General features: G+C 39.6%; 1 protein-coding gene across 1 annotated transcript; it reads left to right on the top strand.

Moving 5' to 3' along the window:
* Positions 1 to 243: 243 nt before the first annotated feature.
* baiap2l1a (BAR/IMD domain containing adaptor protein 2 like 1a) lies at positions 244 to 26,824 on the top strand. The gene is made up of 14 exons (XM_053639854.1): positions 244 to 945; positions 2,968 to 3,043; positions 3,177 to 3,263; positions 10,332 to 10,393; positions 11,117 to 11,188; positions 13,311 to 13,445; positions 14,937 to 15,089; positions 15,622 to 15,777; positions 16,746 to 16,863; positions 17,034 to 17,247; positions 22,877 to 22,936; positions 23,113 to 23,242; positions 25,784 to 25,824; positions 25,912 to 26,824. Exons 1-14 carry the CDS (start codon positions 895 to 897, stop codon positions 25,982 to 25,984), a joined length of 1,428 nt encoding a protein of 475 aa, XP_053495829.1. The 5' UTR covers positions 244 to 894; the 3' UTR covers positions 25,985 to 26,824.
* Positions 26,825 to 27,222: the final 398 nt, after the last annotated feature.

The raw sequence follows: 27,222 nt of genomic DNA, 5'->3' as shown, positions 1-27,222 counted from the left end.
GCTCCATATGTGTGAGAGAGAACAAATGAAATTGTCTGCAATCCATTTACTGGTCATTAGGTGGCGCCAAATACAAATGAATACCACAATTTATTTGCGACCCTATTATGAGGTCTGAGTTAAGGCACACATTTAATATTGCTCTTTAATCTTTAATTATTCTTTAATGATTCTTTCATTATTCTAAGTAATGCCTTGCGACATGAATGCAACATATTTAATAAGGTTGTGAACTCTTCAAACATAACATGGCTCAGGGTTCAAACGTAAAAATGAATGCATTGCGCTAGAATGATTAGATCTCTGTAATAAATCATTTCAGCGGTGTTGTGAAGCGGAGAAGCAAGAGGATCCTGGGGAAGGAAAAAGTTGAGCAGGAGAAAGGAATTTTTTTTTTTTTTGCAGAGTTGGCCAGGAATCCAGTGCGTTAAAATGTGAAAAGTCCCCAAATTCCACAAGTCTTTCTGTAGCGCGAGAGCAGTCCTCACGTTAACACGACGCGGCAGAAATGAATTAGCTGCTTATCTACGTGTGAGCTGACTAATCATTCCGTTCATTCATCAGCGAGCGTGACGTCACGGACCCTACCTCTTTCCACGCGACCTGTGACACACTGTGCTGCTCCGCTCGCGCTCAGTCTTCATTGGCATCTCTGTGCGCGCGGGGAAAAGCTCGTGACGGGGTTATTATTATTAAGAGGCGGCTGTAGAAACACATGTATTTCACTACCACCTGAAGGGACACGTTAAAACTCGTCAAGTTTCCTCTGGGGAATTTGGACTTCTTGGAGAAAAGTTCGCGCGAAGTGATATCTTTTTTTTTCTTTCTTTCTTTCTTTCTTTCTTCCAGTTACTTTGTTTCTCTCCCAGTGTTGGAAACGAATTGGTGACAAAAATGTCTCGAGACCCGGACGACGTGAACAAGCTCACTGAAAGCACTTATAAGGTAAATATCAATGGGAAATACGAGAGAAAACGTGTGTAAAATGACGAGAAATTCTCACTGGGAATTTGGGAAAAGTTTTTGTCCCCCCCTCCCGTGAGGAGTATTGACTGACTGAGATAAGACGCAGAATCAGGTGTGACCTCAGCAGTGGATACATTTCTTTGCTAAAATTGACTTAAATGCTGCTGTCGTTATTATTTTGGGTAAACAACAATTTCCCCCCTAACTTCTTGTTTTTCCTGGTTCCGCTTACCTTTCTGTGGGATATGAAGAGAGTTCATTTTTTTTCCTCTTTCACTTGAGTTTCTGGGGTTGTGTAAGATAACCAGTTTGGTGTGTGTGTGTTTGTGTTGCATACCTGTCCCCTCATTGTTTTGCCATGGGTGTGTGTCTTGGGAACTGAAAATGCAACTTGTCAGCTGTTTGCCTGAATCACAGGACTTTGTTCTTTGGAAAGCAAGTATCCAAGGACAAAAACATTAATGATTAAACATTGTGTATGTTGCTATATTTAGAACATATTGTCAATGTTATTGGGCTTTGGTGTATGAGGACTCCATAATCTATTCACCCTCCACTGGCACGTCATGTGAAATAGGACTCTGCTACACTCCTGAGCGGATTAGTGCCTTTTGTGGTGCTTTCTAGCAGACTTGACATACATGTGGCCCAGGCCTCCACCCACCTAAGAAAACACACACAACACCTGGAAAATGTAAACTGGTTTAGCTCATAATTGAACTCTAACTCATTTTAAAACGCTATTCGATTGCTTTTACATATAGGTAGTTGTTTGGTTTTTTTGTGTGACAAGCTAATATGGCCAGACCATCTACAAAAGAGAAAATAAGTTTCAATAGGGTGTGGAAGAAGATCTTGTCACAAAAACACAGCAGAGTGAACTATTTTACAAATTAGGGGAAATATGAACATAACTGATGAGTTGCAACGATGCATATTTTTTGACCATCATAGTTTGATCAAATAGATATATTATAGATCTTGCTATTCACTGGACTACCGAACCCTCCTGGACCTGTAAGGAAGTTTGCACGGGCATACACATGACGTTTGTTTTCCAAATACATCAAGTGTCAAATCCTAACATTTATTTTTTGGTTATGTTGTTGTTGCGGGCTCACGCTCTTTCTCGTATATATTTAAAGTTTGAAAATCATATGAAAATTAAGAACGTTACATACCGGTCCCTCCAGGATTTTGCAATCGCAGAAATGAATGCAAAATCGAGCAAACTCTGTGCGGAGGAGCTTGCAATTTGTCAGAATTACCTCAGATTTTGGGCAAGACGCGTCATGTGACGTCATCACAACTCTCATTCAGTCAAAACCCTCTTCGATTCACGTGCGTCGAACATGAGTACAGCTAAAAGGTCTCATTTACCAACAAACATCACTGAGAAAGTTTCAGCAATTCAAGTCATTTTTTTTTCCTCCCAAAAAAATGCACAAAAAACTCGAAGCAAATATTGAAAAAAGCTGTAGCAAAATCAATCATTTTTGGCCGCAAAAATCACCAAAAAACCCCTCTGTGAAATCCTGGACTGACATACAAATCGGTCCGTGTATGGAAGAATACTCAGAACTTCTGAATACCAGCTCTATGGGAAATGGAATATATCGTGGTTATTCTGCTGTAATTTGCAATTGTTCTGCATGATTTGAACACAAATATTTACTTTTATTGGATCACCTCCTGTATCTGCATCCACATCTGAGAGTGGAAAGGATCTTCTCCGTGCACAATAAAACATTAGGGGATTGCTTGAAGGATTCATATCAGTGTGCACTATCAGTATTGTAAAGGCCAATGTTATTATATCAGTAAACAAAACCTTGACAGAAATGTACTTTACTGATAACAAATAGAGTATGCTTGCTTGTGCTGAAAGAACACAAGTATGAACCCAAAGATTCATGTTTTGTTACCAATTCCATCACTCATTAAACTCCTATAAGAACTGAGTATCCTTGACCTTGCTTCTTCTACTGTGTTGTCCCACAGAATGTGATGGAGCAATTCAACCCAGGACTGCGCAACATTGTAAACCTGGGGAAAAATTATGAGAAATCAGTAACAGGTAAATATCTAAATATGTTATTTGTTGGGTTATCTGCGCATACCTGTAAGGGCATTTAATTTATTTCAGTGCATTTGCTAGTTTTATCGCATATAGACCTGAGCATCAGTAAACACACAGTTCACTCTTGCAGCGATGACGCTGGCTGGAAAAGCGTATTTTGATGCCGTCTCGAAGATTGGAGAGAGCGCTGCTGTGTCACCAGTCTCCAGAGAGCTGGGTGAGTGTCTTGGTCAACGTCTATAGGCCAGGGATGCTGAGGAAGAGGCCGATTATATCCTAATGTAGATGATTCACTGCTGCTGGTTTGGAATATTGAAATCAGAATGTTTTGTACAGCTTGTCCTGGTTGTTTGTTGGCAGTGACTAAGCAGCTACATTCATTTGGGGTGAAAATTGCAGGTCTTTCAGCACTAGCCTGTGGTTTATTAACATCCGTTAAGCAAATTTTAATAATTGTGTTTCATCTCAGCGTGCCACTGATTGTATAAGTGCGAGGTACACTTACGAACGACCATGGTTCACCCTGTGCTATTCAAGTTTTTCAAATAAAATTAAAAAAAAAATCCATCGTTTGGTCATGTATTGATTCAGAGCTCAAAACCCAGGTTTGGGTGTTTATAATGTTCTAGTTTTGATTAATGGCCACCTGCAGAATGTCTGAGTTCTCATGTAAATTACTGTCAACCTCAAGCCCAGTGTTCGACCCTGGAGTCCCTGTCAGACAGCTCGAACAACTCTCAGACGTTGTGAATTCTTTCAAGTGTTGAGCAAAGTGCAGCAGCAAACATTTGCCTCTGAGAGCCTGACCACCCCCCACTTACACCTCCCTAGTCTCCCCTTCTAATCTCCCTCCATCTGCCTCAGAAATCTCTGATCTCCCTCATGACTCATCCCTCTGTGTCTGAAAAGAGAGTTAGGTTATCTATTAATGTAGTTATTAATAGATGATTTTAACAGACCATTTACCTTATCTCTTGGTGAACCCTGTGATGTAGCAAGTTTTTAGTGTATAGGTTGCCAACAGTAAAATTAAAGTACATTCTTTTAGAGAAATAGAAATGGATTTGAGAATCTCTCTCTCTCTCTTTCTCTCTTTCAGTATGTCATGGCCACCCCATGTAATTCTCTCATCACTCTCACAACTCGGGGTTTTTTTTGTTTTTGTTTTTTTCTTTCTGCAAATGGTGCTGCATGATTAATTGCCATTGCGGCAGTCCATTACTGCAGTTCCAGAAGTGTAGAGGTCTGTAAGAGCTGCTGGAACACTCAGTTGGACTGGAATGTGACACATGCTACAAAAAAAAGCTCTGGATTGTATTGTATGTCTGGCTAGAGACACTGAAATTCAGATAAGGTTGTAGTTGGTTCAAAAAGTACATTTCTAACCTCTGATGTAGTGTTTATTTGGAGACGTGGAGGACAGATCCAGTTGTGAAGGACCAGAGTTCAGCACAGTTGGTGCATTTCTCTGCTGTAACATAGCTACTTAACCTGGTAATGAAAAGGTGAGTTAAATCGGGTGTCTTTGAACAGACTGATATCAGTCTTCCAGTACTGGTTTTGTGCCCGAGTTAGAACATTTGATTCAAACTTTAAAAGGTCTGTTTGGTGTAGGGCACTTACTTGGACACTCTGCTAGCTCAGTCCTACAGTTCTGCCGTTCAAACGTCCACAGCCCTAATGGTTCCTCCGGCATTCACACAGTTCTTTATCAGTCTTTTGCAATTACTGTCTCTGAACACTACATTTTCTTTAAGATATGAAATACGATTCAGTTTTAAGTCTCTTATCTGGAAGCAGTCTGTTATTTTGGGTGAACGTAATTGCTATGATCTCAGAGACGGCCTCCTATAAAGGGCAAGACGGTGCAACTAATTGCTGCTGCTGTTCACAAAAGACTCATTAATAAATAGCCCTTTAATTTTTAATTGATTTAATTGTGGGTATTAACACAAGTGCTTTCACTTGTGTTTGATAAGTTCTTAGTGAGAGTTTTTACTTGTACAGCTCTGGTTTGGAATTGTTGTGATGTTTCTGGAAATATGTCATAAAACATCCTGATTTCACACATTTTGGGGCATAAATTGCCTTTTTGTGGAAAATTATCTTGTGGTCAGTTTAAACCAACAAGTTGTCTTTAGTGCCAAGATTTATATAGCAGAGACATCAGGAAATGGCAGTCATTGAAGGGTGTGTCATTTATTTTAAAGATCACGGTGTTGTTTGAAAACGTTTTGGTTTCGCCTAGGGGTTCTTCCTTATACTATTTGAAAGATAGTGACAAATTTCTTCTTCCTTTTCAACCGGGATTTACATTTGGACAATTTTTTGTTTTGGTTCTGTAGTACATCATGCTTGTTTAGCAATGAAAAATGAAAAGTCTATCCACTTTATTTCAAGAGTACTTACATGTTTGAGGAACCACATAGAAAAGATATTGCATGTAGAGTACAGTACACAGCTCCACTGTTCCGGGGGAGTTGGCAGTTTACTTATGATCTAGAGAAATGATGTTTCTTTGCTTTTATTCCATCATTCTTTGCTTGTATCATTAATTTGTGCACAAGGAAGTTAGCAAAGATTCTGTTTGTTGAATTGGCAATTGAAGACTGTTGCTGTTCTTTTGATGTGAGAGGGAAAAACAGTTTGAGAAAAAGTACTGTACATATCACCTATTGAGATCTGATACAAAGTGTTATGTACAGAATCTGTACCAAAGTGATATATAGAGGAATATTATATAAAAAATGAGAAGAGACACAATTATGATTTAAAGCATAGCACCTTATGTGTGAAACATGGTGGGTGATAGCATTTTTGGCTTTCTGTAGAACTGTCTCTTTAGTTATTGTGATTGCAGATTGTAGGAAGAGGATGAAATAGTTTTGTAACCAATTGCTTAAAAAAATGACTTGTTTAATTGAAATGATAAACTTTACTATTTAATGTATAACCTCCAGAAATTGTGGACCATGTATAAAAAGTTTAATTATTTCCATGTGACTCAGCCAATACACTGATTGCGGAATCACATCACTATACACTATGTACAGTGAGTGTCCTTAAATTAAATCTAACTAATGTAGTCTGCAGCACCCAGCCTGGTGCACAAAAAAAATTCTGTATGGCTTAATATAGGAATCACATAAATATACTGTACATAGTATATGTACAGCGAATAGACCCAGGTTAAATTTAGCAGTGGGACTTTTATTTCTTGTCAAGCCCATGGCACTTGGGGTGGTAGAAAACTTTCCAACTTGCTCGAGGTTATTGTTGCTCTCAGAGTTTTGGAGATTCACTCCCCTATGCACAGAGCCAACTGCACCCAAAAGAGAAAGGGTAAAAAAATAAAAAAAACATAAGTGCTGGTTAGATGATGAGGTTCAGGTGTGCCACATCAGCCCTTAGACCTCCCACTCATCCCAAAATCCCTCTGAACAGAAAGTGAAAGGATGTCCCAAATGTAGTCTCAAAGTGAGGGTCACCCACCTGGATAGCCAAGCACTCCTCCTCAGTGGTGCTGCACCTGCATTAAGAGTTCTACAGTGAGTTTTCTGTTGCGCCCTATTTAGTGAGATCAGATGAGGTCAGAATAATGAAGCAAACCAATAATATCTCATCAGCCCCAAAAACTCTTGCATCCTACAATAATATCCTGCCTTAACAGTGTCCAGATGAGCACAAGCCAACTTGAAAATATTTATAATTGACGGGGCCCAAGTGGAAGCACCCATTCAATCACACACTTTGCCAGCTTGCTGTGAGGCTGTGAGCCTGGCTCCTCTCAAGGACCACAGAACCGCCCTCCCATGTTGTGTAGTCATCTTTCCCTCTTGGACTTTGGAGATCAAAGAATACAATCCTGGTCAGCAAATTTCCTTTGGCATAGATTTGGGTCACAAGCAGCTAACCTCTGGCCCCCATAGATAGTCCAGCTGGCTCTCAGCTGGGCTTCTTTGGCCTAGAGTGCTTGAATCTTGAGATTTCACTCGCCCTTAGACTAGCCACACATTGAAGCTATACCTTCAAACAAGTCTAGATACACTTTGGCACTGTCATCTGGAGTCATCTTGGCCAAGGCAATGATGGAGGGTCATTGGCCTGTTGCAGGGGAAGAGGGAAGGTTATGTGGATCCTAAAGGTGGCTCAACCCTCAGCCTGTGCTTTTGCAGATCTGACATACAGCTCTGGTTTTTGCAGTCTGAGTAGAGTCTGATATTGCTGCTCTTCCAGGTTCATTAGTGAAAGTGCAAGAGGGTTCTGCTTAATGTTTGTTGTTTCATTCTCTGAGCAGCATTCCAGGGTTTGGCAGGTTTTCCACCTGGAGACTGTAGACCCAGGTGCTTGGGGCAGCAGTTTACAAAACAGTAAAGTGAAATAGATGCTTGGGGCTTTCTAGCTCTTTCAGGGTCACAGTTGCTCAACAGGTTTGGAGGCTCACATTGTACAGCTCATACTAATGAGCGTTAGATAATAATATTTATGTTTTCCCCATCAGCCCTTATCCCTCTCAATCATTACAAAAACCCTGCTCCGCATTGAAAAATGCACCCAAAATGCTGCACAGTCTGCACATTGGCTTCAAATCCTGTAGTGCTGTTCTGGAGTACAGAAAGAAAAAACAATTGCTGTACAATTACATACTTGTATTAAATATCTTTGTAAATATACTTCCCTCTCTGTTAAATTCATAGATTGTCTTCTTCCATGACGTCCCAGACAGCAGAGATATTGACAGTGATATTGATGGTGCATTTGTATGGTGTTTACATAGACAGAGCTCTGAGTAGAACCACCTGCTGCTGTCTATGCAGAGGTTTTGCAGTGTTGACTCATAGAACTGCTCTAAATTGGTATGCGTTTTGGTTATTTGTATTGATCCTCTTTTGAAATGAGCTTTTGCTTGTTTTGTTTTTTTTGTTTGTTTTTTGTTAGAGAGCTATTTTTGTCGGAAAATAACTATATTTATTAGAGTAGTCCAACTGCAGACGTGAAAGGCAGGCATTCTTTATTTGCCTGCTCAAAAACATATAGTAAACCTACTCATCAACCTAAGAGGCAAATTGGGTGTTTGAGCATGCCAATCTGTGCTGTACTATTATCCTCCAGGATAGAAATAATGGTTTGGGTGTTGGATTAGCCCAGTGCAGGGATGCAGCATCTGTCTGGCAGTGAGCGACAGGACTGAGAGAGTGCTAATCAGGCACACAGCAGCGGTGTGCACACGCATTAGTCAGCAGAGAGAGGGAGATGCTTTTCATCTTATTTTGACAGGAACTATTATGGATATATCTCATCTTTTTGAAAGGTGGTTCGGAGAAACAGTACTTTTTTCTGTATTAAGCTTCTGAAAACATTAGAGGTCATAGAGCCGATAATGCAACCCAAAAAATAGTGTAGTAAGAGATGGGGATGGATTTGGGATGGAATTCGGGGGCGGGGGGAAGGGGAGGTGTTGGGGGTCGGGGGTTTGCTGGTTTTGCATAGACTTTTAAGAAGTATGAAGACCATGATCTTTTTTGCTAAGTATAACAATATCTGTAGCAAATTATCAAATGCATGTTATTTACATTACATAACATTATTTAATGTTATTTAAAAAACATTATTCCCAGATAGTACACCAGTACATCACGTTGACCATTAAACGACCTAGGGGCCGTTTAACTTAACCAGTCCACCTTTTGGACAGTGGACGGAAACCATAGAACCAGGAGGAAGCCCACACGAGCACACGGAGAATATGTGAAACTCTCCACAGATAGTAACCGAAGCTCAGAATCCAACTAGAGACCCTGGAGCTGTAAAGCGGCAATGCTGCCCACTGCACCACCATGACATTTTTTTATTTAAACAAAAATTGTAAGAATTCTAATTAAATAAAGTTTACAAATGACTGCTTTTTGGAAAAAAAAAATTTATGTAAAATTTTTTTTATTAAACTTTAGGCCATTTCGCTGAATGCACGCTTCACACTTGCTGCACACTTGCAAATAACTTTGTGCACGCAATTCATGGCACCTTGCGTTCATTTTTAAGACCACACCCCCTGATCCTGCTCTGCGTTCTCAGGTCAGCCGTCCCCGTGCTCTCTTAAATACATTGTTTAAGCAGCATAGCCTGAGCTTTGAGAACTGAAAAGTGTGTGTGTGTGTGTTACATTTTTATATTCACTGAAGCTAGGCTACTTAAGACCATCGGATGCTTTTTGTATAAGCTATATAATGCATTAATATCTGCGTACCATGATGGCATACAGTGCCCTGCCTGCCCCTCAAGCGCTTTTAACTCCTCTATTGTGTATCTAGAACAATCTCATCTTTGTTAGGTATAATAAATGTGGTTTTGATGCAAGATATCATGCAACATGTTAAAAAAAATTCATTTATATTCACTAGTGGGAGTACTGGTGTTTTGCGCTGATTTGCATGAAGTAAATCAATAAATTAACAAGTTTTTTTTATTTTTTTATTTTAAACTGGTGAGTTTGTGCCAGCAGTGGGGGCTGCTACTGCAGTGACTCGTTTAACCGTCACTGGGCACAGGCCTAGTCCGAGTATCTGAGTGGGTATGTCGTCTGAAAAGCAATAATTCAAAGATAAATGCAAGCTGTTGAAGGAAGGGCAGGTGTTCTGGACTTAATCTAGAAGGTGATGGAGGGTCTGTGGAAACAGGGTCCTTGCTACTGATGCATACCAAAACTTTCTAAACCTTTTTCTATACACCTGTATTTATTTCTATTCTATGATCTTCCCACTACTATTTGTGCTTAATCATGTTCGTGCTTTGGAAGATTCTTGCTTTGTCTGTTCGTGAAGATGCAGTGAAAACACAATCCTCATGTCCACCTCTCTACAAAGGCAGCATTTACCAGCTTAATGTGCTGACCTTTACATGGTAATGTTGTTGTAGCTGTTATTAGAGCATCACTGTTCATGCATGGCACTGCTAATGCATACCGTGATGTAGCCCCTTGTCTCTGTTTGTTTGCTTTGGGGTCTAGATTATGAGTAATGCCAGATGAGTGCTAGCAAGCTGAAATAACACTCGCTGAGCCCTGATTAGCTGCATAAAGTAATGCTTTAAAGCAGGTTTTGAAAAACAGTAGTTTTTTTTTCCCTTGTACCCATTTTATTGATGCGTGAAATATTTTCATGGTGGGATAAAATATCCAGTGATAATGTTTTATGTTGCTTGCAAAGCGACTATGAATTTTCATGCATGAATGTTTTAACTGAAAATAGTTTTATCTGCAGTACTAAGCTGACATTTCTGTCTGCAGGGGTGGTCCTGATGGAGATTGCTGAAACGCACAAGAAGGTTCAGATGGAGTTGGAGCAGTCTGTAAGAAAGCACAAGTGACAATACAGATCTACTTCTTTTTCTTTTGCCTTCTTTCCACTTTACCCTCCAGCTGTGCCATTGACTTCAGCGCATGCTGTGCCGCCCCGACCCCAGTTCAGAGAGTACACTCTTACACGACACTGAAAATCAAATTTTGTTTAAAATAGCACGTTTTCTCTTCAGAGGCAGCCTTTTCTCTTTTTCTCACCTGTTTCTGTCCACCAGTAGAGAAAGTACAGTACTGGGTGAGCTGTAATTGAATGACTTCTGTGAAAGATGATGTTTTGATGTCTGTGCATGGATTTTTCACAATCATCTAGTCATTATAAAACCACTTTTTGTCCCAGAGACAGTTCATCTATTCTCAGAAGGTCATGACATTCCGCAATCTGCACAGTGTACGATGATCTTTTCTTTTTTCCAAGTTAGAATTCCTCCACTTTTGCAAATGATCCTTGTCACTGTAGAGTGTTTTTTTTTCCCTGTGTAAATTTCAGGGTCATTTGTTGCCTTTTAAATATTTCCACATTCATTAAGTGTTTCTTTGAGAAAGCCTCTATCGGTTTATCTTGGCTACAGATGTTCTCAAAGCATTGTGAATATTTAACTACAGATAAGATATGCTTCTTGTTAGATTTAAGTGTATGGAATGCACCACAATCATCAAGTCTGTGTTATGACTGTTTACCTAATTCTCATGATATCTATTTTTACTCTTATCAGTTCAAAAGGTTCCAAAGAGAACTCATTGCAGAGCTGGAGAAGAAAACGGATATGGATGTCAAATACATGACTGTAAGTATATTTCTCACTGAAACTGTAATTAGCCTGCTGAATTGTTTTCCTCTTCATTTTGTCATGTTGCTGAGCAGCACAGTGGTGCAGCGGGTAGCGTTGCTGCCTCTCAGCTCTAGGTTTGAGCTAGAGCTTGGGTTGCTGTTTGTGTGGAGCTTCTCATGTTCTCTTGGTGTCTGTGGTTTTCCGGTTTCCTTGTACTTCCCAAAAACATGTCAGTAGGTGGATTGGATACATTCAATTACCTCTAGGTGTGAAAAGGTCGGAATTATATCCAGGGTGTGTTCCCACCTCGTGCACGGTGTTCCCAGGATAGGATCCAGATCTAAAATAACCCTTCCTAAAGATGATCGATTGAATGAATGTAACATTGCTCCATTTTGGGCCGAATATTTTAAAGTATTGGTCGATTTTTTTAAAAAAAAAAAAAAAAAAAAAAAAAGATAAATACTGAATGCACTGTCCTAAATGTGTTCAACGAAGCGTTCAGTAAATGCACAATAAGAGTAAAACATTTAGAATACCTTTTGGAAAGGCAAGCGTGAAAAACATGGTATGGTCATTTTAAAATTACAGAATTGATTTCAGATGACTGGTCCATTTCAGGAGACACCCATCCTGTCATTCATCTCAGCAGTCAGTGACTACATTATATTCAGGCTAATGGTAACAGACATGAGCTCCAACATGCACATTGATAGATATGTACTGATGTAAACACAACACAGGTTTATCCAAAAAAGATATATCTTTGTTAAATGTAGGTGTGCAACGATTATTGGCACCCCTATGAATTCATATGAGGAAAAATATATTTGAAGTCTATTCCCATTGATATTTAAAAATTTTATAGTAAACCTGGGTGATTAGGGACAGTAAATTGTTCAACCATGACTTCCTGTTTCACAGGGGTATAAATATAAGGTAACACGGGCCAAATTCCCGTAGTCATTCATAACAATGGGTAAGACTGAGGAATATAGCTGTGATGTGCGGCAAAATGTTGTTGAGCTTCACAAAATGGGAAGTGGCTATAAGAAAATGGCACAAGCATTGAAAATGCCCATTTCCACCATCAGGGCAATAATTAAGAAGTTCCAGTCAACTGGGAATGTTATGAATCATCCTGTAATTGGACATGTGTCTATATTGTCTCAATGCACTGTGAAGAGGATGGTTTGAGTGGCCAAAAAATCTCCAAGGATCACATCTGGAGAATTGCAGAAGTTAGTTGTGTCTTGGGGTCAGAAAGTCTCCAAAACTACAATCCGATGTCACCTACATCACCACAAGTTGTTTGTTTTTGGGTGAGAGTAGAGGCTTTTTTCTTCAAACCCCTCCAAAGTCAGGCATCTTCAGTTTGCCAGACACTACTGGAACTTCAAATGGGATTGGGTTCTATGGTCAGATGAAACCAAAATAGAGCTTTTTGGCAATAAATAGCAGAGGTGGTTTTGGCGCACACAGAGGTATCCATATGGAAAAGTACCTCATGCCCACGGTTAAATATGGTGGTGGCATGAACGTACATCAAAATCAACACAAAAGTGGTTTACTGACCACAAAATCAAGGTCTTGACATGGCCATCTCAGTCCCTTGATTGAAACCCATAGAAAACCTGTGGGGTGAACTGAAGTGGAGAGATTGTGTATGGAGGAATGGTCTCCGATCCCTTGCCATGTATTCTCCAACCTCCTGAGGCATTATAGGAGAAGACTCAGAGCTGTTATCTTGGCAAAGGGAGGTAGCACAAAGTATTGATTAAAAGTATTGTGCACACCTATATTTAACACTTTTGTTGTTGTTGTTTTTGATAAACCTGTGTTTTGTTTGCAATTGTTTGATATCCATGAGAGCAGAGTATTTTTTTATTTTATTTTTTTATTTTTATTATTTTCTTTAACAAAAGATCAAAAGGTTAAACAATAAAGACAATTTTTCACAGCCTTTTTTGCTCATATTTACCAAGGGTGTCAATATTAGTGGAGGGCACTGTATATGTATATATGTTGTGCATTGAATACAAATTTATATTCTGTGGCTGAATTCTACTGATACTGATTGATTGATTGATTGATTGATTGATTTATTTATGAATTTTGTTATTTTATTTTATCTCAGGCCACATTCAAAAGATACCAGTCAGAACACAAAATGAGGCAAGACTCGCTGGACAAATCACACGCCGATCTGAAGAAATTGCGCCGAAAAAGCCAGGGGAAGCAATCCGGCAAGTATGACATGAGGGAAAATGAGGTCAGTGTGATCTTCATACTTTTTTATTATTATTATTTATTTATTTATTTATTTTTAATTTTTAAAATACATATATATTTTTATTTAAATAGATGTTTTACTTTTTAATCAGCAAAGAGGTTTTTTTCTTTCTCTTTATCCTGGGAAGCTTCTTTCACTTCATAATCTGACTAGCTTATACCTTCATGAATCAATTATTGATGTCTTTTGTGGCTGATAATTACCCATTCAAGTGTACAACTTCTCTCTAGTAATTATGTTTTGTAATTATGTGCTCTGATGACTTAATGATGCTGCTGTCTTTTGATTTACAAAGCACATTCCATTCAATCATGTTTAACATTTAAAAAAATATATTTTGCTGTTTGGGATAATGCCATGTTTTTATATCTGAAGTTATATTTAGAATATGTATTACTTATTACTACTTTTCATTATAATTCCATTTTAATACATATGCGCTCCACTCATAGTACAAGGCTTGTCATTGTGTTGAATTCACTGTGTTCAGGGAATGTTGTAATTAGATGCTGTACTCTGATCTCAATGAGGTGTGCCTCCATCTAAAACATTATAGTTGTGTTTAAAAAAAACAAAACAACCCACCCTGTAGCTTGATTTGCAATGTTGCATCAGGAAATCTGTGGCATGGGAGGTTTTATTCTCCAAAGGGGTACTGACTGCGTTCAGGCAACAGAAATGACGTCACTAAAGAAGCTGACTAGATTTGGCTATTGTGGAGAATACTTCTACTTTTAGTGCAAGAAGTGCAGAAAGTGTTTCTATATTTGGTAAAGACATGACTCGAGAGATTCAAGTCAAGTTTGTTGGTTTACTTTCTCAACATTCTTTCAACCCTCTGGGCATCTGTTCTACAAGACTGAAAAAGTTTATTTTGAGTTTGAATGTTGGATTATTAATACTTTTTTATTATTATTATTTTTATCCATAACCAACCCACACCTCATTAAAATTTGGAGAATGACGCATGTATATCTGTCTGGTCTGCCCAAAGAGACAGCAGAGGTCAATCGTGTGTGTGTCCCTTATGTGGAGATGAGGTAAAGGGTTGTGACGGGAGGCTGAAATGGACACCCGAGAGAACCCACTAGAGACCACCCATGGTCACTATGACAACCCGGCCACAGCAACATAATAGGAAGGGGAATCCTGTGAACAGTGGAGATCTGCTTCTCATCTGCTGCTTAGCTTCACTGAGTTTCTTGTTAGTCATAGTGGGTGGTAGATATCTTCTGTCTACAGACATCATTACTCACTGAATAATGACTGTGTTGGTATTGGGGGTGAGGGATGTAATATTGATGGGATAACATATTGATGCTTATGCCAGTTAATGGCACTATTATAGATTGTCCTGTTGTTTTGTGATGTTTTACAGACAACTTCCTGCCGCAACATTCTAACAGTGTGTGACTGACAAAATGTTTGCAATGTTTCTTAATAATTTGGTGAACTACTTTTGGTCTTTAGTATCTGGAGACCATTTCTTCACGGCAGACAGACATGCAAAAGTTCATAGCAGATGGCTGCAGGGAGGCCCTCCTGGAGGAGAAGAGGCGGTTCTGCTTCCTGGTGGACAAACACTGTACCTTTTCCTATCAGATGGCAGAGTTTCATGACAAAGTAACCGATTATCCTTTATAATGCATGTGGGATAGATTTGCAATGCCTTTTTGTCATTTTCTCAGATTTATGAAACATTAATGAATCCTTTTTTTTAAAACACAGCTTTGACGTTCTGTGGAAATAACTGTTGTTTTCCACTGAAACAATTTGAGGTCTGTGTCAACAAGCTAATATAGTGCTAGTCTAATAGGCATTACATTGTACCATTCGTACATTTTGTAACAAACGTAACCATTTGTATGTTTCCTCATAATTTTGCGATGATGAAATCTTTAAGGAATATTTCAACCCAATGTGTTTACAATTAATGGGGGGAAGCCCAGAAGGTTCCAGTTTGCATGGTCATTTAAATAGCGTTTTCATTTATGTAGAAAATGTATCTCTCAAAAAAAAGATTACCCAGGCAAGCTAGACAAACTTTCCAAGCATGATGAATGTTAAGTTATGAAGAAGTGGCTGTGTCATTCACAGAGTACCACTAATTTTTTTTCTCTGTGCCTGCTCCTTTGTTGTCTGTCATGATTCTCAGGCAAAGGAGATACTCTCACTGAAGGTGCTGAGCTGGCAAAACAAGTGCAGTGAAGCCCTCCAGGTGCCAGACACTATAGTATCCATGATTGAGGGCATGCGCACCCCAATCTCCAACACACCCAGGTCTTCACCTCTTATGGAGCACTTTGACAGGGTGAGTCTGTGTGCTGGGTTCACATTGGAGAATGATTAAGCAGGAGTTTCTCATAAAGATGGTTATCTGTTTATAAAATGAAAATAGTTAGCATAACAGTATTGAGTGAAGTAGCTCTTTCAGGCATTACACCTAGTTAAAGTTTGTTTCCTTGTGGGGAACTTCCGTTAACTGTTTTTAAAGCCCTTCTTGGTCCGGCTCTGTGTAGCTTTCAGGGCTGCTTCATTTTTACAGCCCTCCTAATACCATGTCTTGTGCTCTACAATTTTCTTGATGGCTTCATGCTTTTGATTTATCTGCTGAAAAGTAACACTGGGTGTTAGAGTTTTAATAAATGCAAAAAATTGAGGGCTTCAAATTATGATGTATATCATATGTACGCTATATGACCAAACATTTGTGGACATTTAAACATCCCATTTCAGATGTAGTCCCCTGTTACCTGTTATAATAACCTCCACTCATCTGGGAAGGCTTTCCACTAGATTTTAGAGTGGGACTGTGGGGATTTGTCTATTCAGCACAAGAGCAGTACTGAGGTTAATCGCTGATGTCTGATGAGGAGGCCTGGGGTGGTGTTGGAGCTCCAGTTCATCCCAAAGGTGTTCAGTGGAGTTGAGATCAGGGCTTTGTGCAGGCAACTCAAGTTCTTCTACTCTAACCTTGGCAAACCTTGTTTTCATGGACCTTGCTTTGTGCACAGGGGCATTGTCATGCTGGAGCATGTTTGGGTCTCTTGGTTCCAGTGAAGGAAAATTGTAATACTACAGCATACATAGAAATTGTGTCTTTGTGGCAACACTTTGGGGAAGAACCACATATGGGTGTGATGTTCAGCTGTCCACAACCTTTTGGCCATACAGTGTATATTATGATGTATAGGATGTATCTTCAAGTAAGATGTATATTCCCATAGGTTCTTCAATTTTGTCACAACTTTCCTCGTATATTTGTTTTCTTACTTTCAGAATTCTGACTCTCTGGTTCCTCCGCCAGCCCCGCCGCTGAAGGCTCAGATCAGTCCATTGGCAAATATGTTCTCACAGGAGATCCCCAGAAGGCCCGTGTCCCCAGAGCATTACTCAGGCAAGATCAAGACAGCCCTCCTATAATCCATCAACACTGTTATAGAATATTTGTTTTAGAATGAGCTTCTTTGACTCTGCCTTACCATTGCATTGTTATATGGGTTTGTCATACTTCATTATGTTATCGGGATTTGAACTGATGCATGTCTTGTGATCTGAAATCAATAGACCAAGACAGTCTTGATGGCAGTGTCATGTCCAGATCCCCATCTATGTCCAGTGGTATGAGCTTAATAAAGAAGCCACGAGTGCAGACCATTTTCCCACACACGGCTGGCAACAACGAGTCTCTGCTCAGCTTTGATGATGGAGAAATAATCACTTTGCTGATTCAGGAAGAGAAGGATGGTTGGCTCTATGGGGAACTGGAGAAAAATGGACAGTAAGTCCAAATACAGCATACGCTTAGTATGTCTCTATCAAATGATAGTGAGTTTTTCCAGCGCAAATGGTGCATTATATTTTTGTCAGTCGGTATCTAACAAGTGTTTCTCAGACTCATGATCGTATCCTTTTCGGATGAAATTACAGTATCTCACAAAAGTGAGTACACCCCTCACATTTTTGTAAATATTTGATTATACATTTTCATGTGACAACACTGAAGAAATGACACTTTGCTACAATGTAAAGTAGTGAGTGTACAGCTTGTGTAACAGTGTAAATTTGCTGTCCTCTCAAAATAACTCAACACACAGCCATTAATGTCTAAACCACTGGCAACAAAAGTGAGTACACCCCTAAGTGAAAATGTCCAAATTGGGCCCAATTAGCTGTTTTCCCTCCCCGGTGTCATGTGACTTGTTAGTGTTACAAGGTCTCAGGTGTGAATGGGGAGCAGGTGTGTTAAATTTGGTGTCATCGCTCTCACACTCCCTCATACTGGTCACTGGAAGTTTAACATGGCACCTCATGGCAAAGAACTCTCTGAGGATCTGAAAAAAAGAATTGTTGCTCTACATAAAGATGGCCTAGGCTATAAGAAGATTGCCAAGACCCTGACACTGAGCTGCAGCACAGTGGCCAAGACCATACAGCGGTTTAACAGGACAGGTTCCACTCAGAACAGGCCTCACCATGGTCGACCAAAGAAGTTAAGTGCACGTGCTCAGCGTCATATCCAGAGGTTGTCTTTGGGAAATAGACGTATGAGTGCTGCCAGCATTGCTGCAGAGGTTGAAGGTGTGGGGGGTCAGCCTGTCAGTGCTCAGACCATACGCCGCACACTGCATCAAATTGGTCTGCATGGCTGTCATCCCAGAAGGAAGCCTCTTCTAAAGATGATGCAAAGAAAGCCCGCAAACAGTTTGCCAAAGACAAGCAGACTAAGGACATGGATTACTGGAACCATGTCCTGTGGTCTGATGAGACCAAGATAAACTTATTTGGTTCAGATGGTGTCAAGCGTGTGTGACTGCAACCAGGTGAGGAGTACAAAGACAAGTGTGTCTTGCCTACAGTCAAGCATGGTGGTGGGAGTATCATGGTCTGGGGCTGCATGAGTGCTGCCAGCACTGGGGATCTACAGTTCATTGAGGGAACCATGAATTCCAACATTTTCTGTGACATACTGAAGCAGAGCATGATCCCCTCCCTTCGGAGACTGGGCCGCAGGGCAGTATTCCAGCATGATAACGACCCCAAACACACCTCCAAGATGACCACTGCCTTGCTAAAGAAGCTGAGGGTGAAGGTGTTGGACTGGCCAAGCATGTCTCCAGACCTAAACCCTATTGAGCATCTGTGGGGCATCCTCAAACGGAAGGTGGAGGAGCACAAGGTCTCTAACATCCACCAGCTCCGTGATGTCGTCATGGAGGAGAGGAAGAGGACTCCAGTGGCGACCTGTGAAGCTCTGGTGAACTCCATGCCCAAGAGGGTTAAGGCAGTGCTGGAAAATAATGGTGGCCACACAAAATATTGACACTTTGGGCCCAATGTGGACATTTTCACTTAGGGGTGTACTCACTTTTGTTGCCAGCAGTTTAGACATTAATGGCTGTGTGTTGAGTTATTTTGAGGGGACAGCAAATTTACACTGTTATACAAGCTGTACACTCACTACTTTACATTGTTGCAAAGTGTCATTTCTTCAGTGTTACTCAGTTAAAAGATATAATCAAATATTTACAAAAATCTGAGGGGTGTACTCACTTTTGTGAGATACTGTATGCACGAACGTTCGTGGCAACAAACAAGAAGCGGAAAGACTGGTTGTACATTTTTCGTGATCACATTTGCACTCCTGAAATGCGTAGAGAAATTGGTGTGGTATGTTTGGTATGTCAAAGATAATTATGCTACAAAAGATAAAATGAATGCTCTGGTGCCTTGACTTATCACATGACTTGCCATCTTGTTAAACTTCATTATATTCAGCACAGATACTGTTTAATGGTGTCACCATAGAAATGGTTCAGCATGATTAAAACAGCTGTATGTTTAAAAAAACTGAAGATAAGGTAACGTCTGTCTCAGGTCTTTGTTTTTTCGTTCTGCATGTGTAAGAAAGACCAGGCGATGGAGTGTTGAAAAGAAACTAAAAGTTAAGGGTCACTGACTCATTATAACTAGCAACTCTTTAATAAATGCTCATTTTAAACCCAATGCACGGAAAGCAGCCTCATGTGCGATAAGCTTGTTTTGTCAGCCTAATAAACTTATTCAGTGGAAACCCGTTTTTAGAACAACTGCCGGTAGGATATGTGTACTTCAGAGCGAGAAGGCTCTGAATGATGCTCCAATAAGTTAATGTTGTCCCAGCCAGTGTGAACTGAATTTATGGGTCTCGGGCAGTGTGAATTGAAAAGCTTGACCTGCACAACAATTAAAGTTTATGGCACCATTTGAGTTCTGGTTGATAACAAATGTGTTTGACTAAGTTTCATTGAAGCATACAGGCTCTGCACACAGCATTCAGGAAAGCAAAACAAACTAAATGTATAGAAAAACAGCCTTTAAGTAGTTTGGAAATTGCAGCCACATGTACAGCAGCTGCCACTGTGGTTTGTAAAACGTTACATTTACGAACCCTGATTTTTCAATAATCTCGCATTAGTTTTGAGTCGACAAAAGTGTTATGTGTCCAATAGACCAAGCAGTGTGTGATTGAATAATCCCCAGTTCCTGGGTGAGCTGAACATGTGGTACTAATTAGGGATGTCACGAGAACCGATACTTCGGTACCAAGTCGGTACCAACATTCTTTAAACGTGACAGTACTTGTTTTTCTGCACTAGCGTTGGAACCGTTTCTAATGGAGGTACCGAGGTTGCAATTCTTCCAGACCTGATGGGGGCAGCAAATATGTGCAAGTGTTTTAGCCGGTTCACAAGTGGTGAAGAAGAAGAACGCTTACAAGCACACAGGAAAAACTACAGAAGATTAGCTTAGCTTAACACGTTTAGCTCCGCCCCGACTCGTTGGGAGGAAAAGGGAGGAAAGCTAGTATTGGTTTCCGGTGTGCAACCGATGCTATTGTTCATTTCAAACAAAGCGAGGAAATGCCTGGAATTTGGCGAAGCACCTGAAAGACGGGTCTATATTATATTTGTTTGAGGCAGCTGTGTTGTTGCCGTGAAACCAGCTAACGTTATGCTCCATGTAATATTTGCGATAGCCAGTTAAATTGTTCACGACGCTAACACGTTGCAATGTTATAAACTACCTCCTAATGGGCCACCATGCATCGCCATTCAGCCCGTGTCCTGTCAGCTAAATGTAACCTAATGTCACTAATAATTATTCACATGTTCATGCTTTTAATAAATCTTTTTGGCCTGCCACCATATCAGTGAATTTAAACTAATGCTTGCATTCAGAGTATAAGGTGTGTGTGTGTGTGTGTGTGTGTGTGTGTGTGTACGCACATCTGTGTGTGTGCACGCGTGTTTAGGAGTGCACCTCCACTCACTGTCAGACAGTGTTTGATAACTAAAATATGCCCCCCGCCAGTATCATCCAGAGGAGAATGTCCTCCAGGAGAGTTTTTAATTAAATTTTTTTAAATTTTATTTTCATACCACACCGTGGTATCAACTTTGGTATTGTGTACTTTTGGTACCGACTACAAGATTTTTGGTATCATGACATCCCTAGTACTAATCTGATGTCCAAGGCCATCCCCCAACGTTTTGTGTGTGTGTAAGTGTAAAATACGCTAATAATGGAACATTAGTTTAAAGTCAAATATGATCAAAATACTGTTGGCTCAAATTTAGCCTATTACCCAAAAACACTTAAAATTCAACATAGAAGCCAATACTCACATCTACCTCTGAGCCCAGTTGGAGATAGAAAAAAATACACCAGCCGTGAGTGAGAAGAAGCAAGCGTCCAGCTTTATTGCTCCATTCCACCACACGAGATCCACACCGATGAGAATTCTCAGAAGTGATCTCAATACCCTGAGCTTAAGCTCCAGTATTTATACTGTATTTACACACTAAATAACCCAGATGTTTCAAGAAGACTATGATCTCACTACCAATAGGGTTAAAAAAGAGCTCATTTACCTTACTCTTATGTTCTAGAAAAGGGCTATTTCACTTACACATAGAATTGAAACCAGGGGTTTTAATTTACACATAAAATCAGAACCCAGGCATTTCTAATAACCCAGAAAATAAAAACCCAGAGTTTCTAGTTACTCAGAGGATCAGAAACTTAATTTTTCAGTTACTCAGAGGATCAGAAACTTCATTTTTCAGTTACCCAGAGAATCGAAACCAGAGAGTTTGAATAACCCGTAAAATAGAAAGTGGACAAGACTAAACAATCTAGAGTGACCTTGGTCTTACTGTTATCCCGGGGGGGGGGGGGCAGCTTGACTCAGCCACCCTTATAAATGGCTCCTCATGGTTCTTTCTTAAAATTAAGGCCTTCCTTGCGAGACAAGAACCTTCACCATTTGAGTCATGAGTAAGTTTACATTTTCCTGTATTTCTAGTTTATAATTTATTTTCATATTTGCACTATATTTCTTATTTTATATATATTTATACTACTTGAAAAGCGGTTTACTGTACTTCCAACTTCTTAATATCATTACAGTTCTACTGTCCTGCATATCCTACTATTCTGTTTTTTTATAGAGAGTTTCTCTATTACTATAAGATATTATTAAAGTTATTCATGTGTGTGTATGAGAGAGAGAGTGTGTGTGTATGTTGTGTCTACTTGCCAGCCCTTGACTGTACGAGCGTGTGTGTGTGTGTGTGTGTGTGTGTGTGTGTATTAGCCCTCCTCAGCTCAGCTCGTATACCTCTTTTTGACTTTTTTTGACTACTACTGCTCTTAAAGATCTTTAAAGTGTAATTCCAATTTGTCAATGTCCGCCTAATCCCGCTTCTATGTGTCTAGGTGCCCGTCTTTTCTTCTTCTCCCCTTTGCTGGATGCTAGGTCTCCCTTATGTTTATTTTATGACATTTTTTATCCACAACAATACCATATACAACTTATGCACATGTTTTTGTTATGTTACTCGTTAACACCATTAGGAAGCAGTTGTAATGGTTATGAATACACAGTGAAGATGTTTTGAAGCTATTACTCACTCAAGACATCGGTGTAATTACTTGTGCTTCTCCAGTCTCTTTTGAAAGAGGAACAAATGGAAATGAGCAGTGTGGCTACCACATGTCTGGGCAAAGTTGCCCTTTGTCACGCTTTTCTCCCCGAAGCCATTATGTTGTCATTACCGTTTTTGAGAAATGAAACGTCTTTGTGTCTTGCTATTACTGACGCAGGTTTAAAGCGCTCTAGTTCAAAGTTACGATTGACTTTCTCTATATAAGACAGTTTCCAAGCAACCAAGGCTTAATGCATGTCTCCCACCGGTGGCACAAACGCACCTCTACAGTGGCTCGCTTGTTCTCGATAATAATGGGAAGATTGCATCTTTCCTTTTATGCAGCCATAAATTGTATTTATCAAACAAGATTTATGAAAAGCATACAGCTATAATATATATGTCAGATCTTTTTTTGAGATATCACGGTTGTTTTTACAGGAGAGGCTGGTTTCCATCGTCATATTGCCGATCTTACAGTGAGCCTATGACCACAAACCTGTGAGTCTTTTCTCTAAATAAGTAAAAGGCCATTTTTAAATAATTCTAATTATGGTAATACTGTTTGTTGTTGTTGCTGCTTTTTAAACATTTAACATGGTGCTTGGTTTTAAAGGACATCAGTGATTTTGTTATTCTTATACACCCTGCTGTATGTGTGTATCCCCTTTGCACAGCATGAATGTGGCAGATCTCTCTAAGCAGTCTGAAGAGGAGGAGGAGGAGGAAGAGCAGCCTGTGTTTCTGCCTCCCCCTGACTATGGTGACTCATCCAGGAAGCCCTCCACCCCCTCAGCACAGAACACGGTATAACCCACACCTACACTCCAGTCCATCTTTTAGAAAACGGAGGCAGGGAATGCCTTTAAACTGAGGCTCGTTCAGTGCTTAATGCACAGTGTCCTCTGAGGTCTGCACATTAAACAAAAAAACTTGAAGGGACAGTCCCTCTCAAGCAGGTCAAGTTTCCCTCTGGGGATGAACATGAAACCTGATGTCTTCTCTGCAGGTGCACAGTGTTGCTCAAAAACAAGCCAGCTTTAAGCAGAACAGTTAGCCTGTGCTCCCAGCCCTACATGTTCGATTACAGACCAACCAAATATTAATAGAACCTGATCAAAAGATTACGGGAAAGTAAGATAAACAAAGGCAAACCTTTGCATGACCTTTTGTCCTGTGAACAAGTGACGTTTTGTGGAATCCTTTGCATTGCTGCCATTGTGCAAAATCAAATTAGAAAAAAAACAGACATGTGAAAAATGCTCCCTGCCTGGATTTGTCTACACACACATGCGTGCGCGCACACACCCCGGGGTGGAGCGTGGACAAAGAGGTGAGTGTTAGATTCATTCCAGCACATCGAGATCTTCGGTGTACACTCTGCCAGGTGTCTATGGTTGCACTCTCCTGAGTGTCCCTGTACTATACGAAGATAGCTGTTGAACCTGTTCCCCTGGCTGTAGGAGAAATGGGATAAAGCTGGAACTGAAAGGTGCAAGAAAGTCCACTTTATTTTGCCAGTTGGCCTGGATGATGGATTTGTTGGTTAACTAGTAGGACTGGAATCTGGGAACATAGCATCAGTCTGCCCCCTAATGGGTGCAATGTGCTCTATAGAAAGGTTTCTTAACGCTGGTCCTGGAGGCCAGCTGACCTGCAGAGGTTTCTTAACTTCTAAAACAACTGATCAAAATCAGACACATGATCTTCTCAGTGGTGGTGACACTTGTTTACCTGCATTGTGTTTACCTAGAAACATCATTACATCAATTTTCATTAGCACTGACATCCTAAGTCCTAAATCCATCCTAAGTGTTAACTAGCTGACCCTCAAAAACATGTAAAGGAAAAACATTCACAATTCACTTTTACTGATTTCAAAATTCTCTACTTCTATAGATCACAGGGCCATAACCACCATAGACATTGAGGGGGACACGCCCCTCCCAATAATCGGATATAGCCAAATTACCCTTTAATGGTTTTAACAGTGGAAGAGTGCAAGGTAAAATATAAGCTGAGTAGCTCACATTTAATATTGGACAACTGTTTTAAACGACCGACAGTAATATCCAGGGATGTGAACATTTACGTGATTCATGTAATGTAATGCGTTATCGTCAATGTGACGAGACGAGTTTATTAGGCAGAAGATGAAGAACGAATGTGTGCATGTTGTGAATGAATGTAATGAATGTGGTTACCTGGCTTTACTGGTAGCCTTTCAGTAAATTCACTTATCTAAGAAAATGATTCCTAAATCTCAAAGTGGGCGAGTTATCATCCTCAGACTTAAACTAGAACATGGTGAAACGTGTGGTTTTGACTCATGTGTGTGTTTAAGTTGTTTTGGTGTTGTGGTAAGTCATTTATTAAAATAAAAATATTATTTGCAAATCTAGTTATTTAACTTTGTGTTTTTTTATTATTATTATTAAAATTTTTATAAATTCCGTTAATTCTCTATTCTGGACAATAAACCCCCAAGTGTCTGCAACCCTTGTATTTTATACTAGTCTGTGTAGAGAGAAAAAAATGTAAAATTCTGTTATCATTTTCTTCCCCTGGTCATTCCAAACCCAAATACCGTTACTACTCATAACATAAAAGAAGATACAACACCATAAAATGGCATGAGCTAGTGATCATGAGTTTTAAAGGTGCACTATAAAGGCGCCATAAAAAACTGTATTCCAGGTGGCCGTTTGAGAGCTTTGTGTCGTATGGACTGCTTTTCTGTATAGCGGTGTAAACATTCTTCAAAATTCTCCTTTTGTGTTACACTGAAAACAGCATATAGGTTTAGAACAACTTGAGGGTGAGTAAATAATTTTGTGCAAGTAATTTTGTCTGGCTTGCTGATAGTCATGTTGTTTTACAGAGACATATGACAAATAATTGACAAAAAAGATAATTAAATGATTAATTTTTTCTTTGGGGCAGCAGAAAAAAAGGTCAAGGTGACAGGAACAGGAAAGAAGTTACAGTGGAACACGGTGGAAGTTTAGTAATTCATATTTGGTCTGCTCTACTGTTTGGAACATACAGTATTATTCACTAAATCTGTGCATAATAAGATGAAAGGCCTCCCTGGGGTAGAGACTGAGTAAATCTGAAATATAATAAACCATGTAACCCCCCCCCGATGTTCAGGAAGTGGTCTTGGTAGATCATGGAATACTGTTGGGCCTCCTGGCGTCAGTTGTTCCCTACAGCACTGAGAACAAAGAGCTGATATTCCAATCCAACCAGTCTGACAGGGTGGCTCTGCGTAACCTGCACTGAACCAGGGACCACAACTGAAACACTGCCAATGGTACTAATAGTTCTGATCTTTTCCTTTAACAGGTGTCGTTGTCGAATGGCACATCGAAACCTCCTTTCCTTGCGTGAGTAATGCACTAAGAATGTGGCTTCTGCTGAATTTCCTTTGGTGTCTTCATCTGCATGATTTAATAATCCCTGTTCCTTCTCAGAGGTGGGAATCCCTTTGCCACAGTCAGGCTGCGGCCCACGGTTACAAATGACAGATCAGCGCCAGTCATCTAACGCCATTCAGCATGAGCCTTGATGTCGGTTTGAGCCTCGTTTTCATTTTGATTCTTTACGGCTGTTTGGGCTGCAGTTTTGAGATTAAAAGGGCTTGATCATCAGTGCTTTTAACTTCACATTTTAATTGCACAAGCCCAAGTTAACGTGAAGTTTCATGGATTTTAATTAATGATCAGTTTTATAGGTTCACCTAAATTCCTTTATACAAAAGCCAAAAGTGTTTTCTTATGTTCTGTCAATATAACACATTGTTTGACCATATTGGTCTTTGTAGCTGGTAAACCGTGACAGTTCTTTAGTGTACCTGTCTAGCCTTATTTGTTAGAAGCCGCAGCTTGATTGAGATCAAGTTTCAATATTTAAACTGCAGATATCACAATTTATGTAGAATGCTAGATGAATACACAATATTCTGTATGGTATGCAGTAACATCTGTTCCTGTTAGCTATAAAAACATGACTAATTTTTCAATGTTGAGTATGTTCATGTTGGAACGAGGTAATTATAAAAGCACATTTATGTAACACGGTGGTTTATTTCTCCCAATTTAAAGAGAATCCTGCCTGGTGTTGACTGTGAACCAGGGAAAATGACGACGTAGCTCAATATACAATATAATAAACGGGTTCTGTCTGTGATGCCTAGTTAAACTGATGTATCCTAATATTTAATTTAACAAATGTCATTTATATAGGGAAGTGTTTTAATCGTTGTTGGATATACTTTTTACTCCTGTTTTAACATGTATGGGGTAGCTTAATTCTGTTGTATTGATTTATTTGTGCTTATTTTCTGTCGAACAGCACTGGAATAAAACATAAAGGTTTTCATATGGCTATTTTTGAACATTTACTTTGTGGGCATTGATACTGGTGCAAAAAGCTGTTAAATGTTTCATGATTATAGAACTGATATATGAGATTAACTATAAACATGGAGACAGGTGACAAATTTCAGGGAAAAACAGCATACTGTAAGATGTATTAGTAAGGTGTTTGGCCACCAGAACAGCTTCAGTGCACACAGCATAGGTATAGATTCTACACTTCTCTGGAAATGTACTGAAGTGCAACAAGTCATGTTCATATAAACTTCTGTTGTTTTAAAAAAAAATAAATAAAAATACTAGCATGTGATGTATCTAAGAATTCAAAAACGTTAACAATTAAGAATAATTCCATCAATCCTGTAAACCATCACACATCAATATAACATAAGCCTAGACTTTTTTTGT

The sequence above is a fragment of the Ictalurus furcatus genome, chromosome 13, assembly GCF_023375685.1.
Source record: "Ictalurus furcatus strain D&B chromosome 13, Billie_1.0, whole genome shotgun sequence".
In the NCBI taxonomy this organism is placed as follows: domain Eukaryota; kingdom Metazoa; phylum Chordata; class Actinopteri; order Siluriformes; family Ictaluridae; genus Ictalurus; species Ictalurus furcatus.
The sequence above is the reverse complement of the archived record's forward strand: the minus strand, read 5'-3'. Positions and strand labels throughout refer to the sequence as shown.